Source organism: Vigna angularis, chromosome 6, assembly GCF_016808095.1.
Source record: "Vigna angularis cultivar LongXiaoDou No.4 chromosome 6, ASM1680809v1, whole genome shotgun sequence".
Lineage (NCBI taxonomy): Eukaryota > Viridiplantae > Streptophyta > Magnoliopsida > Fabales > Fabaceae > Vigna > Vigna angularis.
In genome coordinates, this window is record NC_068975.1 from 7530946 (window position 1) to 7547062 (window position 16117).

The window sequence follows — 16117 nt, forward strand, 5'->3', positions numbered from 1 at the left end:
TGTTGGAGTGGGTATGATATAAATAACTACACATTTCATACACAAGAAGAAGATGAAAAAACACCACTTAAAATAGTGGAGTAATGATTGTGGCTGAGTCAATGCATTTCTCAAGTTCAAAGGACAAAAATCCTGTGATGGCATCCATGTGCTACTTTGGTGTAATTGAAGATATTTCGGTGATAGATTACACAAGTTTCAGAGTAACTGTTTTTAAATGTAAGTAGGTTGATGGTAATATTGGGGTGAGGACCGATGATCTAGGTTTTACATTAGTTGACCTAGAAAAGGAAGGTTATATTGAAGAGCCATTTATCATGGCGTCTTAGGCAAAACAAGTGTCGTATGTCACTGATCTCGAAGACAATAAATGGTCAGTGGTGCTCCAAGGTAGAACAATGCATTGTACTGATGACAATGATGAAGTCGTTCTTGGTATTAGTGAAACTCCATCTTACTCATCAAATATGCCAACTTTGAATGTCAATAATGAAGTAGATGACGTCCATGCCATACGTGATGATCACCATGAAGGGTTGTGGGAGAACATTGCAACTTGACAATGTATAAATTGAAATTTTAGATGTATTATATATTTTGCTTTGTTATTTTATCTATTAATTATTATTAACACTTAATGATTTATGTAGGCAAATGTCTGATGATGCACCATCCATGACCTTCCACCTTCATAAGGTGCGGACGACATTCATACGCCTACTTGAAAAAAAAAGGTAGGTCTGGGACTAGGTTGAGAGAGTTGGCAGCCACCCGCAGCGCTGATCATAGGCTTCCCATTCGTTTTGATATGCAAACCTGTAAACCCTTAGGAGAAAATAACAAAAACTTCTTTTGTCATCATCAAAAACACATATGTGAGATATGGGCTCAACTGTACATTGCTCCCCCTATTAATAATCTCACCCTTTTTTGATGATGCACAACAAGAAATTTGTTTTCCAGTTACTCTCTCCCTTTGGGCTTTACACTAGTAAAAAAAGGAGTTTCTAATGCGACATATACGCTTCGGTTTCGTAAAAACCGAAGCGTATAAAAAGACGGTGGCAGTTTTGTAATAAAAACCAAGGTATACGCCTTGGTTCTCCACTAACTGGTGCCTAAAGCAGTAACTGCCTCGGTATCTAAGTGAACCGAAGCATATAACTCTACGATATTCCCCATACTGCCTCGGTTTCCCCTAACCGAGGTGTATGCTTTTTTAATAAATTTTTTTTAAGGGATTAGGCATCGGGTGGCAGCACAACCGAGGCAGTAGGCTGGATATTGCCTCGGGTTTTTGGGAACCGAGTTAGTAGGCCTGGTCTAGGGCAGTAAAAACATATGCCATTGTTTTCCTTCTTCACGTGTTTCCCCTGCATTGCTGCCTCCACAACTACGCTGCTTCCTCCTTTCCTGCCTCCAACCACTTCAGACGTTTCTGCGTTTCTGCTCCCTACGCCGCCTCATCCCTCCGACACTGCCTTCATATCTTTGGCGCATTGCTCTCCACTTCGCTGCTGCAGACAACGAGGAACTCAACGTCGAAGAGAGGAATCTCCTCTCTATAGCCTACAAGAACATGATCAGAGCGCGCCGCGCCTCGTGGCACATCATCTCCTCGATCGAGCAGAAGGAAGAGCCGCGACAACGAGGATCACGTCACCGTCATCCGCGACTACCGATCCAAGATCGAGTCCGAGCTCTCCAACATCTGCGACGGTATTCTCAAGCTCCTCAACTCTCGCCTTATTCCCTCGGCTTCCTCCGGCGATTCTAAGGTCTTCTACCTCAAGATGAAGGGCGATTACCATAGGTTCCAACATCAAGTCTCCAACATCAGGTTCAACCTTTTTTTCCCTTTCCATTTATTTTTTTTTACTGATTTCTTGATTCAGATCTATTCATGAGGTTGAAAGTAGGGGAAGGGGGACCGACGGGGGTCTGACATTGAAAACTAACCCAACGGTCGGAGGTAGAGTCGACGGTGGAAGCGTCGGACTCGTCGCACTTGGGGATGGTGGAAGTCACGACGTGGTGGCGGAGCAAGGGACTGGAGGGGGCGGAGGTGGTGAAAACAGAGTGGCGGAAGGAAGCGTTGGAGAGGGAATCAAAGTCAGCCTTGCGCTAGGAGCTGGTGACAGGGGCGCTGTTGGATTGTTCTGCCTTCATCAAGGTGAGGTTTCAAACTACGAAGATACAAATGTTGCCTAGCAACTCTAAGTTGTTCTCATGGGAGACGTATGATGAAGATGTATCTTCACTATCAGAAAGTTCAAAGATCACAACTTCTGGACTATTAGAACAACTAAATGCCACTAGAGACACTAGTGATTATCTATGGTATATAACCAGGTGAGTTAGTTGGTATACAAATTTTCTTCTAGATTTTTTCAACAGCAGTCAGTGAATTCAAAGTATTTTTGAGTCATGCATAAAAGCTTTCTTTTCTGAAGAAATTCTTGAATTCTGTGGTTTCTTCAGTCTTTCAGCTTTGAAGTCTTCCTGTCCATCTCAAATCAATGAAATTCTTTGTTTCACTTTTTAGTTCTCAGCAGTTGAAATCTTATTGTTTTCTGGTTTGCATGCCACACAACATTGACATTAGTTCATCAGAATCCTTTCTTAGAGGGGGAATAAGCCCAACATCAGTGTGCATTCAGCAGCCAATGTTGTCCACGTGTTCATCAACAGTCAATTTTTAGGTTTGTAGTTTAACTCGATAACTCTTATGATTGGAATCCAACCAACATGTGATGATTGCTAATTCCTTTTACAGGCTCATCTTTTGGGACAAGTGAAGACAGAAGTTGCACATTCAATGGCCATGTCAACCTATGTGTTGGAACCAATAAAATAGCCCTTCTTAGTGTAGCTGTTGGATTACCCGTAAGTAACTTGCTTTTGAACTCCAATTTGGACTTGATCGTTCCTTTATACTTAGCAGTTTGCTCATATATTGATAACTTTTGTTCTTCTTTTTACCCCAGAATGTTGGATTCCATTGTTAAGAAGAAAAGGGGTTGTGAAAATGCTCTAAGACTATGTGTGTATGGATTGATAGACAGAAGCAAAATAGTGTGAAATGAAATGGGATGATAATACTTGGTTCCATTGTTTGGATTACCTAAAACAGTACGAAATGGAACAGAAAGGAATTGATTCCATTCCATTACATGAAGTACCACCTTTTTCTTTCCTTCCATCTATTCATTTCACTTTGTTGTGTTCCATCTCTTTCCATATCAGTACATGGAAAATGAAATGATATTGTGCTAATTTTTTGTTTTGGAGGCAGATTTGTATACTTGGATCACTGATTTTCTTGGTGCTTGCTTACGTATATAGTTTGTATAGTTTTAATGTGAAATGGAACAATACCAGTGGAACAACAATGTTGTACTAGATATGATGATGATGATCAATATCTTCTCTGGAATGAATTTCCTGTGTATTCGGTGGATGATGTCATACTATTGTGGAGAGAATTACTAACATGTTGCTTTTAATAAGTTTTTTTATTGATTAAAATTTCTTGAAATCTAAAAATATTGAGATAAGTTTATGATGTAATTTCTTTTTTTATGATTTTATTTTCATTAATTTTTTCTTTTTAAGATTTAATTTGCTTGAAGTGATAACAGTTTTCTGCTAATTGTGATACATTTTATAGTTGCTTATATGAATTCTTAGAAATTTGATATATATATATATATATATATATATATATATATATATATATATATATATATATATATATATATATATATATATATATATATATTATTTGATGTTACGATGAAATAAGTATATAGGTGCAAAATGTTAAGAAATTACTAATTTTACAAGATTTTTTTATGTTTTAATAATTCTGCTGCAAATAATGTTAAGAAATTGGTTAGATTTTTTTTTTGTTGAATTTTCCAACATACTACCTCGGTTCAAAAGAGAACCGAGGCGAAAAGTCATTTAAAAAAAAATGGCAAAATCCTACTGCCTCGGTTACTTTTGAACCGAGGCAAAATCCTATCCCTTTTGCCTCAGTCTACAACCGAGGTAAAAATGATAGACTTTTTGCCTCGCCTGTATATGCCTCGGTTCCAGAACCGCTGCCTATGAGCGAAAATAACCGCTATCGTTTCCCTTGTGTGGGCAATTAAGAACCTAATCAAAATCACAATTAAGCACAATAATCTCATGGAAAATTTGCAACCTTACTAACACCAACTCAGAACAATTAAGTTGCCATAAAAACGAAATTAAAAACGCAGAAAGTGAATGGGTAACTCAATGTGAAACTCAATGTAGTAAAATTGATTCAATTCAAAACTGGAAAACAAACCTAAATAAAAACGAAACGCAACCAAACGAAACGAAAATGAGCTCAAACGAAATGAAAACAAAATCGAAAGACCCCTAAAACGAATTTGCAATGCGAGAATGGGAATAAAATTAAATGTGCAGAATCGAAATTGCAAACAAGAGTAGAAAACAAAATTATAAAATCGAAACTAAATTACTTGAATTGAAAGTGCATGGAAATTTAAATGAAACCCTAAAACCCCAAATTGGGGGAGCTCTCCCTTGTTGTCCAAAGCTTAGAAAACGTAAATGAGAGAGCGAGAGGTATGTTTCGGGTTTGCCCCCTTTTTGCACACAACCCTAGGTCAGAATACAAAATGGGTCTAATCATAAAAATGACAAAAAATGGCCCAATGTGTCAAATCTGTCCAAAAAGCCTTAAAAACGACATTAAAATTGAAATTAAATTAAAAATGCTAATGTGGCAAGTGGAGAATGATGTGGTAGCCCTTTAATGTCCCAAAATAATAATCCAAAAATTTCCCTGCAGTTAATAATGACAATAATTAGCCTCAGATAATTCAAATTAATTAAAATAAGAATTATTGGTCAAATTAAGCCCAAATATCAAAACTGAGGAAATATTGGAAAATTAATCACAGTTCCCTAATGAAATGTAGTATAATAAGCTAAGTGAATAGTAGAAAATATTGATTCATCAAAATAGACCACACTTAGTCTTTTGCACTCCTGGGAAAAATCAAGACGCAAATCAAGGAACAACTCAAAGGACATCAAGGAAGTGACACAACCCCAACATACAGAAACAAAAAGACACACAAGAAAACAAAAAGATTTACACAGTCCTCAAGGAATCTGGAAAAAGAACAGGAATAGACAGTATCCATCACACATAGAATCAGAGAAACCAGATACTCATAGTAATCATCCAAGAAATTCCATACATGGAAAAATAATCACTCAACTCAAGAGGTGAATCGAAAGCAACAAAACCTCACAGATGCACTATAATGTATCTCAAAAGGGAGGACAAAATATGGATGAGAAGCTACAACCAAAAGAAATAGAGGAGCAATGGGGAACAAGTGAAAATACAATCAAATCACACCAAAAACCTCTAATTCAATCCTCTTCTTGACTCCATTATTCAAAATTGTTTTTTATTTTTCTAACCTTTTCTATTTTTTTCTTTTTTTTCTTGTCTTGTCTCTTTTCTTCTCTCTCTCTTTTTTTTTCAGACACAATTGTAAGAAACAAGATGAACAACTTATTTAAGAAACAACCAAGAAGAGGAACCAGCTAGCCAATTCATCAGAATCCCCAGCAAGGCCACACTTGTTCCCAAAACAATTCCCAAGCTCTAAAATTCCCTATGGTTCAGGTGAATCATGGTTTTTTACTTAAGGCTAATGTATGAGCTTCAAAACAAAGAAAAGGGGAAAACATATGCTCAAAAGGGTTATCAAAGGAATAAAACAGGGTAGGCTTATTTGGCTAGAGAGGCTCAAGAACAAAATTGTCTTTATCACTTCCAAAGATGCATATCAATCAAGAATTATCAATCAGAATCAAGCCGAGTTATATGTGCAAGAAATTAAGAGATATATCACACACAAATAAGAACATCAAGTGGCTCAAATCCTCACATAGGGTTAGAGTTGTCAAAATAGGTCACAACCCGTGGGCCAACCCGGCCGACCAAGGGTTTGAGCCGAGTTGGATTTGAAAAAAATTGTATTTTTTTTATGCAGGTCAGATTTCAACCCGGCTCATTTAAACCCGGCTCATGCGGGTTGAACCCGTGGTGAGCCGGGTTGGCCTACCAACCCACCTACCTAATTTTGTTTTATTAAAATTTAATTTTAATTTTATAAAAAAATATTTAGTTATTTTTTTTTGCTTGAAAAAAATATTTAAGTTCCTTATTTTCAAAATTAATTGAACACCCATGTTGGGAGTGAAATTTGAGAGTGAAATTTGTTTAGATTTGAATTATAGAAAGTTTGTAATTTTTTTTAATTTTAAAAAAATTGTAATTAAGTGAGCCAATGAGCCAACCTGTTTACCCACCAACCTATGATGGGTTGGGTCGGGTTCGAATTTTTCTAGCTCGCTAATAAATCAGCTGGGTTGGGTTGGCTCATTAAGTGACCAACCCGTGGTGGACCGGGTCGGGTCGGGCCGAGTGGCCCGTTTTGACAGCTCTACATAGGGTTTTTCTGTCACAATCAATTCAACCCTAACTAAAACATCCTCTACGTAACTAGTGGGATGGGCAACACTCTTATTTGCTAACTGTATAACTACACCCGTAGTTAGCAAAGTTCTAAGAGAAAGAGATTTAAAGATTGACAGAGGGATGACATTTATGGAAGCATCCAAATCAAGCATGGCATTCTCAAATTTTTTATTTCCAATAATGCAAGGGATGCAGAATGCACCTAGTTCTTTGCATTTTTTCAGGAATGTGAGGTACAAATTTACCTATCAGTGTAGATACATTTCTACCCATGCTGACTCTTTCATTTCCCTTCATCTTCCTCTTATTGGTGCATAACTCCTTTAGGAATTTGGCATATATGGGAATCTACTTGATGGCATCTAGTAGAGGTATGTTCACCTCCACTTTCCTAAAGGTTTCAAATATCTCCTTATACACCTCTTCCACATTTTTGCTTTGAATTACTTTAGGAGGAAATGGAAGAGGGATAGATCGATGTTGCATGTTTAAGAGATGCACTAATGGTGATGTTGGTGGTAGAATAAGAAAGTCCACCGAAAGAAGAAGAAGAACCACCCGAAGTGGAAGAAGATTCACCTGCCTCAAATGTCCTGCTTGGACCTGCTTGGTTCTCTTTTCTTTGAGATGTAGTAGTGTGAGGCTGAGATGCAGGTGTCAGAGGTGGCATTGTGGGTATATGAATTTGCTTCCCAAATTTTAGGGTGATGGCACTGACATTTTCATTTCTAGGATTCTGCACAGTATAAGAAGGAAATCTGTCCAAATTTTGGGACTGTGCTTGATTTACTTGTGTGGTCATCTGTCCCATCTGATTGGTTAGGCTCTGGATGGAAGCTCTTGTCTCTTGCTGGAATTGCATATTCTGCATAGTCATCTGCCTGACTAACTCCTCCATTGAAGGCTGAGAAGTGGAAGGTTGAGGAGGAGCGGTTGGTGTAGTCACATCATGCTGCTGTTGTTGCCTCTGGTATTGTTGGATTGGTGGTGGAGGCATAAACGGTCTACTCGGACCAACAATATTCTGGAATGGTGTTGGTGGTGGAAGTTGTTGTTGTTGCTGCTGCAGGCATTGGACCATCTCGGATTATGGTGATTCCTCCACCCTATATTGTATCTACTACTAGAGAGGTCATAGTTTTGCTATTGTTGTGGTTGCGGCTGCCTATTATTGTAAATGTTTGCAACATAAGCTTGAGGGGTATTAGGGCCAAAATGTTGCTGCAAAGATGGACAAACATTTGAGTAATGGTCACTAGAAAGGCAAATACCACAAAAACTTGCAACAGTTACAAACTTCTGATTCTGATTCCCAGCTAGTTGAGTCACCAAATTGACAAGAGCATCAAGCTTGCTCTCTATCTTTTTATCTGCAAATGAGGAACCAACACCCATATAATGAACTTCACTAGTAATAAAAGAGGAAATGACACCGGTTGCTTTTGCTTATAGACACCGGTTCTACAACCGAGGCATATACAGACGAGGTAAAAAAGGTAGGTTTTATGCCTCGGTTATGAACCGAGTCAAAAAAAAATAGGATTATGTCTCGGTTTTTAGGTAACCGAGGCAGTAACTTTTTTTTCTTAATTTTTTCAATCTGGCCAACAGCCGCTCTAGCGTCCCTCTCCATGCCTCACAGTTCTTACCAATCCAAACATATATTGTTGAAGGAATGTGCACAATAAACACACCTTTGGAGTCCAATGCAGCTGACGAAGGATCCATCAACATTTTGGGAACAAGATGTAAAGGATCATACGGGGAGTGTGAAGAATTCTTGTAAATCCTTAGCAAAGAGCTAGGACTAAGAGGGATTGCGTGGACCCTTTTTTGACACTGCAACAACTGGCAAGTGAACCCCATATTCGGATCAGCAATCCCTCTTGTAGCCTTCACAAACTGAAATGGATCATGAAAACTTTGTCCCTCCCTCCACATAAGGTAAGCAATCACCAGAGATGTAGACCGAGACACCCCTTGACAACAGTGCACAAACACCCTCCCACCTTGTTCCCTAACATCCTCAAAGTAGTCAAACACATCATACAAGATACTAGTAATGTCCTCAGAGGGACTATCCTGCAGCCACAAAGTCCTGTACACAAAATCAACCTTAAATTATACAGGACACACAAACCCCACACAATTCAACACATGAGTGAAACCATTATGGAAGACAAATCAAGTTTCAACCTTTCACCATTGCTACCATTACCTCTCCCTCCCGGGGTGGTGGCCGGTTGCGGCCACTCGCCGATGTCGTCGGAGCCCGCCTTCAGCAACTCATCAAGACTCCGCCGAGCGATAGACAGCGGTTGCAGCGGCGACAAGGAAGAGCGTGCCTTACAATTCTGCTGCGATCGAGGCGTAAGTGGCGGCGGAGGGAATCGTCGGTTCTCTCTGTGAGGACCTTCTACACTGCCAGAATCCGCAAAACCCTTACCCGGTTCTCTCTGTGAGGACCTTCGGTAGTCCGGGAAGATGACCACGACGCCGACCGCCAGAACATTTTTCGGGAGGCGGAGAGGTGACCCGCGTCGTCATTCCCCACCATGCCCACTTTGTAGAGAATAAAAAAAATCAAATTTTGTGGAAAACCCACGAAAGATTGGAAGAGCCCTAGGGTTACTATTTGAGCAAAGAGAGATGAACCCACGAGGAGGAAAAGAGAGAGTGACGCAACGAAAGCTCGTCTGAATCTTGAAGTGAAAAAAGTGAAAAAAGGCGAGGCTTGGCGGCGAGGCAGTGACGCTGTTGCGGGAGGCAGCGACGCTGTTGCAGGAGGTAGTGACGCTGTTGCGGGAATGGGAGGCTTCTTCTTGCGCGAGAACACCGGAGGCGTGGTGGCGACTGAACGGCATAGTAGTGGTGACGGTGACAACCCTGTTTCGAAAGGGTTGGAGAACACAGTGAGAGACGAGAGTTTGCGCGAGAAGAGAAATGGAAAGTTTTGGAAGGTTTAGTGCTGATATGAGGCTATGCTGCCTCGGTTAAAAGAATAACCGATGCCTATACTATAAAAAAATAATAAAAAATTAAAAATACAGAGGCAATTTTGAATTTATAGGACTCGGTTGACGCCAAGCCGAGGCGATAGCCTGATCTTTCTGCCTCGGTTCTGCAGATGCCCGAGGCAATATCTCTGTCAATCTGAATTTCAGCTTGTTTGCAGGGCGGCAGGAGGATACGTGGTATACGTTATGCTTCGGTTTCTAAGCCAACCGAGGTAGTAGACGTATTCCGCTTCGAGTGCTTTAAAACCGAGGCATATAACTTTTTTGAAACTACGAAAATGCCATTGCGCTTTTATACGCTTCGGTTTCAGTAAAACCGAGGCGTATATAGCGCGTTAAAAAGATATTTTTTTACTAGTGCTTTATCAATTTTTTTAATAACCTAAATTATATAATATAATAATTAATATGCATGTGATTTATAATATGGACGAATAATTTATTATTTTATGAAATTTAGTTAATCCAAAATTAGTCTCTAAATTAAAATAATAGAGATTAACAATTAAGCCTCAATTAGAAACCAAAACATTAGTTTCTAATTTTGTTACTTTTATTGATATTTCTAAAATAGATTAATAATAACTAAAAAATGTTTTGAATTACTAAAGAAATTATCTCTAAATAAATAATTTTTTATAGTTATTAATATCTAAAAATATAGTTTTTAATTATATTATAATTTTTTATTAGTATAAAACTATTTTAGATATTAATAATTTTTAATTAATTATAAATATACTACAAAAAATAAGGGCATTACCGAAGGCCAGAAGCCCTCGGAAACAGCCCAAAACCGTCGGTAAAAGGTAATTACCGAAGGCTTATCGACGGCCAAAGAGCCCTCGTGATGGACGAACGCTCGAGGAGATGACGATAGAAGCTATGAAAGCTCGATTCGGACTCCTCGAAGCTTCTCCGACGAAGAAGGATGCAGCGGAACGTTGAGGAACTCAAAATCGAAGAATGTCTCGAATGAAATCTAAGGAAACCGAGAGTGAACACAACGAAACCCTAAATCTAGGTTTAAACGGTGGAAAATGGATTTTAAAAGATGAGAAAGGTGTTTAATCGGTGGAAAATGATAAACAAGGTGAGGAGAGGTGTTTAATCGATCCAAAAGCTAGATCAATCGGTGAAAATGAAGAAATAGTGAAAAGGATGTGGAATCTGTGAAGAGAATGATGTTTATAAATGATGAAGAGGTGAACTGTGAAGATAGAAAGGGAGTAGAGGCTTACTGTGATGATGATGCGTTTGAGAGGGAGAAACCCTAGCAGATGAGGTTTCTTGGAAGTGGAAAAATGGAAGAAATGAAGATGTTCTCTGTTGAGTGCGTGAGAAAATGACGAGGCAATGACCTCTGATGCGTGTTGAATGAAGATTGGTTGAATGATGTGCACGAGAAGCTGACTTGAAGTAATGAACAATGTGTCGTGGAGGAGAGCATTAATGGAAGCACAGGATTAAAATGGAAAATGGAAAATGGAAAGGAGAGAGTGTGCTTGGAAGGTGGCTAGAGGAAGTCTTTGGACTCTCTAGCCTGACTTTCAAGAGAGAATTGTTTCTAATTCAGAAAACTCAATTCTCATTATTCTCAAAAGTGCTAATACAAGAGAGGAGTTGGGTATTTATAGTAACCCATGCTCCTTAAGAGCTAAGCTAGGAAAAGTAAAAATACAAAAGGAGGACTACGTCAAGGAGGATTCCATCACCTCGGTAAATCCCTTGTCGCTAACATTTACCGAGGGCTTTTGCCCTTCGGTAATTACCGAGGGCTTTTGCCCTTCGGTAATTACCGAGGGCCAAAAGCTTTCGGTAATTATCGAGGGCCAAAAGCCTTCGGTAATTACCGAGGGCCAAAAGCCTTCGGTAATTTCCGAAGGGCGAATTTTCTGCTGTCCAGTAACCAATTATGGTGTAGTTTATGATCTGCTTTGGTGCTAATTTCGTGTGATTTTTTATTACTCTCCTGCATTGTGGTGCAGTTTATGAAATTTTTCATGACATCAAGTCAAACTAACCACTGATATTTCTATTGGAGAAGGATAATTGAAAAGGAGATATCAAATTATATTGCATAATATGTTTGTAGTCTTTTACATAAGATACTTGTTGCCACAACACTACAACACTACAAGTTTTTACATCTCAGTACATAGGAAAAACATTTAAATTCTAAGAACAAATGTAAACAAGAACTAATAATAAAGACTATCCAAGTTCAAGCGGCATGATGAAGCAGACTTTGATCAAGGTGCCACACACCTGCAAACCATAAAGTATAAATGTAAGTAGAAGTCATAGGTATTGGGAGAAAATTACCATACTGCTGGAAATGTACATCAAAGGTATATTTTTTCAACCAATATGAGAAGTAACAGTAGCAAAACATACCTAAATCCAACTTTCATAATAGTATCAACCAATAGAAACTCTAATCTTCTCTAATTATTATGTACTAAAATTCCTAATTCTATTTCCAGAAAGAAAAAGGACAGCTAGTAAATTTTCTTCATACAACATACTCACACTACAACCAAGTTTATCATACTTTGATTAACATGTCAAAAGTTAGAAATAGAGCATCAATCTCGGTTCCTCCAATATTCCACTATATTTCCAGAAATCATATATTTTCAATCATACATAACAACCACAAATTCTATCCTAGCATCAATTCACACATAATGACTTTTCAAGAATCTCGAAACCATTCATAAAACTACAACAACCAGGGAATATGCAACGCTATAATCATTTCCCTACATCATATTTCATCCAACATATTCAAGTATATATTAATTCCGCATCAACATTATGTTGTTTAAAGATGATCCTTATATAAGTTTTCCAAACACCTAAGCACATCCAGTCACGGTCTAAACATCATAAAACCCAGTGCACTAATATATATATATATATATATATATATATATATATATATATATATACCAACCAGAAAAATACACATAATAAACCATAAATTTCTAGTAAGTTGCATTTATTTCATCTCTCGATAGTCGACCTTGCTTCAGAAGTTGTTCCAACTTATCACGGCCAAGCGAGTGCCCAGTAAAAAGCATAGGAACATTTAAGGCGCCAGCTAAAAGAGGAGCAGAGTCAACTGCATCTGCATAATGTCCATGGATGGCGACTGACCAGATAGCATGCCCGCTGTCAATCTGTTCCCCAAGAGATTTGGACATCTGTATAATGTGGTTAAGTGCTCCGTCAACAAATTCAGGAATGTATAGCCAGAGAAGTTCTTTCGGAATATATTTATCTCTCGGACCAAATGGAATACGAACAATATAAGAACCACTACTCTCTCCCATGTCATCTCCATAATCATCCGCGTCTCTTGGTGTCAACATTTATGTTGGCTCCGTATAACTCCAGTCTACATCCGGAGCCGCCACTTGTCTAGTTAGCAAATCAACCCGATAAACTCCTGGCATAGACCCCAATGCCCTCGCTAGTTCCACCACATACTTAACCTATTCAGCAGAAACAAAGACAGATGGAAAGATTTTAGTTTGCACATACTGGCAGTGTGAAAAAACAAAAGGAAGACAAAGATCCTTTTTGGATAAGTTTTTCCCTGAACATTGGCAGAAAAAGAAAACTAAAAAAAGTTGGAATAAACTTTCGGTCAAAAGCTGAAACGAGTTGTTTTAAATAAGTCTATTTTGTATATAAATTAAAATCAGCATTTCGAAGAAATTAAAAAACAAATAAAAATGAAAGCGCTACCTGACCACCGGTATCAGAATCACGTCCTAGCTCCATATTCTCACCTCGTATTAGGCCATGAATGCTGCACACATATGCCCCTTCTTGTTAAAATCAAATAACGAAATCAAACCAATCATAGCTTAATCTAATCAGCGAATACACAGATTACACTCTGCACAGCAAAATAAAGAAACAAACACTCTGCACTGCATAGCTCGATTCAATTACACATTCATTACAATAAAAACAAAAGCAAAAAGACAGAGGTGAAGGACACCTACCTGACGAGTACAATGTAGAGCTTCTTCCCTTTCTGATTGTTGGCCCAAGTCTCCATGGCATCTCCAGAACTGATTCTGGGAAGCCTGGCTCTGTTGGGATCGCCGTGAGCTGACGCGTCACTGACCGGATCTCCCTTCTCTCCTTCCGACAAGTCCTCCGACATATCCGCGGTGGCTTCCCTCCGCCCTCGCTCGTGCTCGAGGCGGCGCTTGTTCACTCTCTACGCCGCCTCACTCTCCAGCTACTCAAATCCATCACAACACACACAGCACGATCAATAGACATCATCAAGCAGAAAAATCACAACACATAATTGATAATAATTATAATCGACGGGATTGAGAATCGAGAATCAAGAATTGAGAATTGAGAGTCGATGATCGAACCTGCTTCTTCTGGCGAGCGAGGTTCCAAATCCGCCAGCACATGTTCTCCAACCTGGTGTTCCTCTCCTGAGGACTCCTGGTGGATGAAGCCTATAAAACGAAAAGGAGAAGATCATTGGAAAGAAGTGAATGAGCGGAATCAGAAAGAAAGGGAGAGCGAAAGAGCATACCCGAACCCATGAGCGGTAGAGATCGGTCTCATCAAAGCCGATGACTTCTTCGACGAAGTAGCGAGTAGGACTGAACCTGCCTCTCTCTCTGAGAAGCAGAGAGGACTTGGAACCTGTCGCAACACTCACAAGGACCAAAACCCCCGAACCCTAGCCGCAAACCAGCCACCAACGAACCGCCGTTAGCGTCCGTAACAATAACCACTTCAAACCGCCTTAGGACGACAACCTCACGCTTTAAACCAAAAAACTGCTTCGAATAGAGAGTAGGGAATGGAAGAGCGCCACCCAACAACGAACCTCCGTCAGCGTCCACACCACCAAACTCGTGCCATCAAACCACAACATCGAACCGGCTGACCGCCACGAAAGTCGCAACCCTAAGTCAAGGAGTGTGTTTCGACAAAAGGGAGGGAGGTTGTTCTACTTTTGGGAAATTTGAAGAATAAATGCTCAAATTTTGAAGTTAAAGCATCGAAGATATTACCGAAGAACAAAAGCCTTCGGTATTTAATTTCACCAATACATTATCGAAGGCCTCAAGGCCGTCGGTAATTAACCTTCGGTAATACACGCTTTTATTGTAGTGATAGTATTTAAGTTAGTTCTAATTTTTTTATTTTTATTAATAATTTTTTAGTTTATTAATTGAAGATAAGTAAATTGAGACTTTAAACCAAACCCTACCTACTCTTCTATACTAAAATATACACGCAATTTGAGAAAGAAAATGAAGTGGTTTTGTCCAGTGATTATCTACTTAAACTTAGTTTTTTATATATAAAAAAAATAAGGTACTGAAAATCAAATTGAAACATTCAAACATTTGACCTAGTGGATTACTTAATATCAGGTTTAGGAATTCTTTTAAGGATTAAATTTTAAATTTAGCAACTCAATGTTAATAATTATTCTATGGATTCCATAACTGTATTCATGAAATCCAAATCATGAAATTACATGGTGATTAAAACACCATAGATTTTTACTAGTTCAAATTATTTTATATAAAAATTAATATCTAAATAAAGCACGGGAATATTTTCTATAATGATTGGTCTAAGATTTTTTTTTCTCAGTAGCACAGTTCCATTTTTAATTTCTCGATATAATATATTTGTTCTCCATATTTATCTCCATAGCACAATTTTTATTTTAGGTTGGAATTTGATTTTTGAAGAGTTGAATTCTGACCTTCATTTTGGTGCATGATGGTTACCAGTCGGAATTCAGTTTTGAAAAACTGAATTCTGAGTTGGTTTTTTATTTTATTTTTTAAATTTTATTAAAATAAAGGATTTGAAAAAAAAATTGTAATGAAAAAATATTTATTTATATGTTTGAATTTTGTTAAATTATAATTTTTAAATAATGTTTTTGATTTGTATTTATTAAACAATACGAGATGAGAATAAAATTTTTAAAAATGATGCTAGTAAAAATTATGAAATTAGAAATTAAATGTTAATAAATAAGTAGTGGTTTATTATTAGAAAAGAATGGTACTAAAATTTTGAATATGTAAAAGTGTATGGTCTATTAATTAAATTATTAATATTTTTTTATGAATTATGTATATGGAACATTGTTTTCTACATAAAGATAAAGTTAATGGTATACATAACTTTGCAAATACTAACCATTACATTTATCAACAATTTATACTTCAGAAGATCCATATTAAATAAACAAAGATCTATTACAATGATACTCCTAAAATATTAACATAGGGTGAGGTTGTACAAATAATTATTTGTAAGTCTTATTTTCTTATATATTTTTGTTTTCTTTACAAAAACATGTAACTTTTTTTTCCTTCTCCTTTATTTTAATTAAATTCAGAAAAACGAAAAAAAAATGAAAAACCAACTCAGATTTCCGATATTCTAATTACCACCTACCAAAATAAAAGTCATAATTTGACTTTCTGTTAACTGTCTTCTAACTAAAATAAAACTGTGTTAT

At 37.7% G+C, this 16117-nt stretch overlaps 1 protein-coding gene and 1 pseudogene across 1 annotated transcript; both read right to left on the minus strand.

Annotated features, from left to right (window-relative positions):
- Positions 1-7007: 7007 nt before the first annotated feature.
- LOC108341336 (uncharacterized) lies at positions 7008-7640 on the minus strand. The gene has a single exon (XM_017579036.1). It carries the CDS (start codon positions 7638-7640, stop codon positions 7008-7010), a length of 633 nt encoding a protein of 210 aa, XP_017434525.1.
- Positions 7641-12508: 4868 nt separating this feature from the next.
- LOC108342496 (probable sucrose-phosphate synthase) lies at positions 12509-14559 on the minus strand (annotated as a pseudogene).
- Positions 14560-16117: the final 1558 nt, after the last annotated feature.

What these genes read in the sequence shown, in the direction of transcription:
- LOC108341336 (XM_017579036.1), bottom strand. Translation starts at nt 7,640, where the DNA reads ATGGTCCAATGCCTGCAGCAGCAACAACAACAACTTCCACCACCAACA.